The 3770-nt window shown below is 54.5% G+C and overlaps 1 protein-coding gene across 1 annotated transcript in view; it reads right to left on the bottom strand.

The window, feature by feature from the left end:
- The window catches only part of SPG7 (SPG7 matrix AAA peptidase subunit, paraplegin), a 30472-nt gene extending 29002 nt beyond the window's left edge, over nucleotides 1-1470 (bottom strand). The window contains exons 1-2 of the mRNA XM_034639052.1: nucleotides 1461-1470; nucleotides 817-974 (exon numbers count right to left, since the gene is read on the bottom strand). Coding sequence (XP_034494943.1) covers nucleotides 817-974; nucleotides 1461-1470 — 168 coding nt within the window. The remainder of the gene's footprint in view (nucleotides 1-816; nucleotides 975-1460) is intronic.
- Between the last annotated feature and the right edge of the window lie 2300 nt (nucleotides 1471-3770).

Below are 3770 nucleotides of genomic sequence, written 5' to 3'. Positions count from 1 at the left end.
GGTGGAGAGGCCTGGGCTCCAGCCCGAGCAGGAGCCCCGCAGGCGCCCGGACCCCGCGGCCGGGCCCGGGCGGAGGGCGCGCAGCAGCAGCAACACGGCCGCCATGTTGGCCCGGAAGCGGCGCCTGCGCGGTCGGGCCGCCTGGGGGGCGCCTGCGCGGCCGAGGCTGCCGGTGCCAGTTGCCCCGCGCCCGCCTGCACCCCCGACCGTGCTGCCGTTCCCTAGCGGCTTATTAGGTGCCAGCCGGTGCGGAGGGCCGCGAGTACAGCCCGGGACGGAGGGTATCGGGACCCCGCGCCGGTCTGCGTGCTGCGGCCGCGCCGTTCGGGGGCGTCGCTGCTTGAGAGGGCAGTCCGGTCCCGGGGCGGAGCGAGGGAACCCGAGGGAACCGTGCCCAGGGAGCGGGCGCTCGGACCCCGAGCCCCACCCGGGACCCTGACCTGGACTCGAACCCCGACCCCACGGCCTCACCCTCCACCCGGGACCCGGACCTGGNACCCGGACCTGGACTCGAACCCCAACCCCACGGCCTCACCCTCCACCCGGGACCCGGAACCCCGAGCCCCACCCGGGACCCTGACCTGGACTCGAACCCCGACCCCACGGCCTCACCCTCCACCCGGGACCCGGACCTGGGCTTGAACCCCGACCCCACGGCCTCTATCTCCACCCGAGACCCGGACCCCTCGACCCCTACCAGGGACGCTGGCCCGTCTGCCATCTCCTGGCCGCAGGGCCCCGCACTTGGTTCATGGGTCAGCGGAGGCCGAATCCTTGTCCTGCGGGTGTTTCATTTCGAATAGATAATCCTCTTACCTGGTTATTTTCTGCTGGGGGCAGGACGATGTCCGGTCGTCCCCAGCGCCAGCCATCGGGATCATGGCCCAGGAAACGGTTTGTCCCTGGGCCCAGGCAGACCCCGCCCCTGGCCGCCTCTGCTCCCACCCCTCCACCTCTCTGCCAGCGCCTGAGTGCTCATTTGAGACTGCTGAATCCTCGAGCTTTAGTAGAAAAATCAGACGAGGTGGGTCTATTATGATAACACGTGCCTTTCTGTCTTCCACAAATTCCTGCAAGCGATCTTAGCGCTAACTGGTGCCGGTCCATGTCAGACACTCTTTTTGATTATTATTTTTAAAGATTTTATGTATTCGAGAGAGAGCATGAGCAGGGGGTGGGGGGCAGAGAGGGAGAAGCAGACTCCCCGCGGAGCAGGAAGCCTGACAGGCTCCATCCCAGACCCTGAGATGAGGCCCCAAGCAGAAGACAGACAAGTAAGGGACTAAGCCACCCAGGTGCCCCCCGTATCAGATATCCTTATATTCACAACTCTGAAGCACCTAATACCTATTTCACAGGTGAGGAGGCAGACTCAAAATTAAAAGTAACCCGTCTAAGGTCACAGCCAGGAAGGGACCGTGCAGTCTCAGAGGAGGTCGGACTGGTTTCTGGGCCTGCACTCTTCACCATTACGCCTTCGGTATTACAAAAGTAACTTAATTTGTGTGTCCTTCCCCTCCCTCACTGCTGAAACGGGGAAAGTGTGGGGACATTTTAAGTTTGCTGTCCTGATGATGGGTGCTCAGGTCTCTGGCACCTGGCACTTCTGCAGGGCCTCTGATTCGTGGTTGGTTTTGGGAAAGAGCAGCCCCTAGGCCCAGGGCTGCCCGAGGTTCACACAGCTGGGCTCACTGCCCTTCCTTTGCTTCTCCTGTCCTCTCACCACCTTCCTTCACCATCAGTCCTTCCTCCCCAGCACCACCTCCCCCCCTCCCGCCCGCCACTGTTCCTTCTTTTGCTGGTTAAATCGCCCCACCCACTTACTGCCTCCCAGCTTGCTCTATCGTGCCCGCACTCTGCCCAGACCAGTCCTGTGACTGTAACTTCCGAGGAGCCGTTTCTTGCACCTGATCGACACTTGTGCAATGTGCCCTGATGGGAAGTGACCGAGCCCCCCACCCATCCCTGTTCCCTCATCATCCAGTCCAGAGGAGCTGTGACTCAAAGCCTCTAAGAAATTTGAATGTGTTTGGAAAAGTGTTAGATACACTCCTACTATGCTTGAAGTAAGATTGTTACTGTGGTCTGGCTTCTTTGTCTGGGGATTCGGTTGGAAGCAGTGCAGGGTGATGGCAAAGGGCCAACCTCTGGCGGGAGAACACTGGCTTCTGTCCTCGGCATAAGACCTTGAGCAAGTTACTGCCTTCTCCAAGCCTTAATTTTCTCATCATTAAAATGGGGATAATAATTATCTGCAAAGTGAGGCTAATAGCAACCCTGAGTTTCCCATGGGGCGGTTGTAACGATAAAATACAATAAAAGTACGTGAGAACAGCCCATGAAGCCGGAAGTCATTTATATCCAGGAGTTTATTCCTGGGATGTCAAGGCAAATGAGATTGTGGGAGCACAGATTACTGACGCATTTATTCAAATGCATTTAACAGCTGCTCTGAAGGTTGGCTGTGTCCAGGGCCTCAGGTGACTGAACCTTGCCCGGCTTCAGTCCTCCCTGGACAATAGGGCTCTAGTTTAAGCATCCAGGTGCCCATGACCTGAACCCTAGAAAGATGAGGCCTAGGAAAGCTGGTTCACTGGACCTTCCTTGGCCCTCAGGCCTTCCATCACTGGCCAGCTTTAATCTTTCTGTACTTCTTAACTTCTGTGTACTCATTTGTCCTTCCTCTGCTCTCTGAACTCCGTGTACATCAGGACGGTTCGGGATGGCTTCCTTTAACCATGTGAGGCAATCTCCTGGTGAATTCCGGCTGTGAGTCCGGGCACACCCTAGGTCTCTGCATTCACACCCTGATAGCAGGTGTGTGTATGTGAACTAAGATATCCTCAGGAGCCTGCCTGCGGGAAGGAGGGGAGCAGAGAGGGCATCTGCCCACCGGAACTCCTCCCTTGTTCCTTGGGTGGTGGGGTCCTGGATGCTCAAGTTCCTGCTTCAGGCATGCTCCTGATAAGTCCTCCTTGTCTGTAAAATAGGAATGACATGTTAGCATTGGAGACAGGAGTTCATCTTTTGGGTCACTTTTGGGTTTAATATTTAGGTTTCCTTATTAATATCACAGCAAATAATTATTTGCTTCTTCCCAAGTTGGGCAGGTTGGCAGCAACTAAACTTTTAAACTTTTTTTCTCTTTTTAAGCAGTTGCTTCCACACTTACCCTGGCCTTTGAAGCCCTTGGGCAGTTGATCACCGTAATTGCTGCTCCCATAATCATACCGGTGAGCTCATCCTTGGAGGCTCACAGCTTGGAATGGCCTGTTCCACAATGATGTATTTGGCTAATATTAGGATGTCTTCCATAAGATACACTCCCTTGTAGAATGTCTGAATAAACTCATTCATTTCTTTGAGTTTTGGTAAATTTTGTTTCTGAACTAGAGACCTTTCTTAGGAAATGATTTCTTCTCATATTGCTTATTAGCTGGGCTTTAGTCATCATATGCATGAGATTTTGTAATCACAGATTTTGTTCTTGAAAGGATAAAAAGTCCATTTCTACTAGAAAAAAAAGCTGTACAGAAATGTGTGTGTGACTGTCTGTTTCCTCAGTGTTTCTCAAGACAGCTAGGCGTGAGATTTTGGACTGATGTCCAGGGGGCACTCCGAAAGTGCAGGGGTGCTTCCTGTCCATATACCATTAACTCGCAGAGCTCTGGAGAGCACACAGCAAGTTCATTCATCTAATCTGTTCTGTGGATCGTACCAGCGATCCACTGATACGGAACAACTTGGCAAGTTAAAACGGTATTCACTGT

Source organism: Ailuropoda melanoleuca, chromosome 12 (assembly GCF_002007445.2).
Source record: "Ailuropoda melanoleuca isolate Jingjing chromosome 12, ASM200744v2, whole genome shotgun sequence".
In the NCBI taxonomy this organism is placed as follows: domain Eukaryota; kingdom Metazoa; phylum Chordata; class Mammalia; order Carnivora; family Ursidae; genus Ailuropoda; species Ailuropoda melanoleuca.
This window is presented reverse-complemented; position numbering and strand designations above follow the sequence as displayed.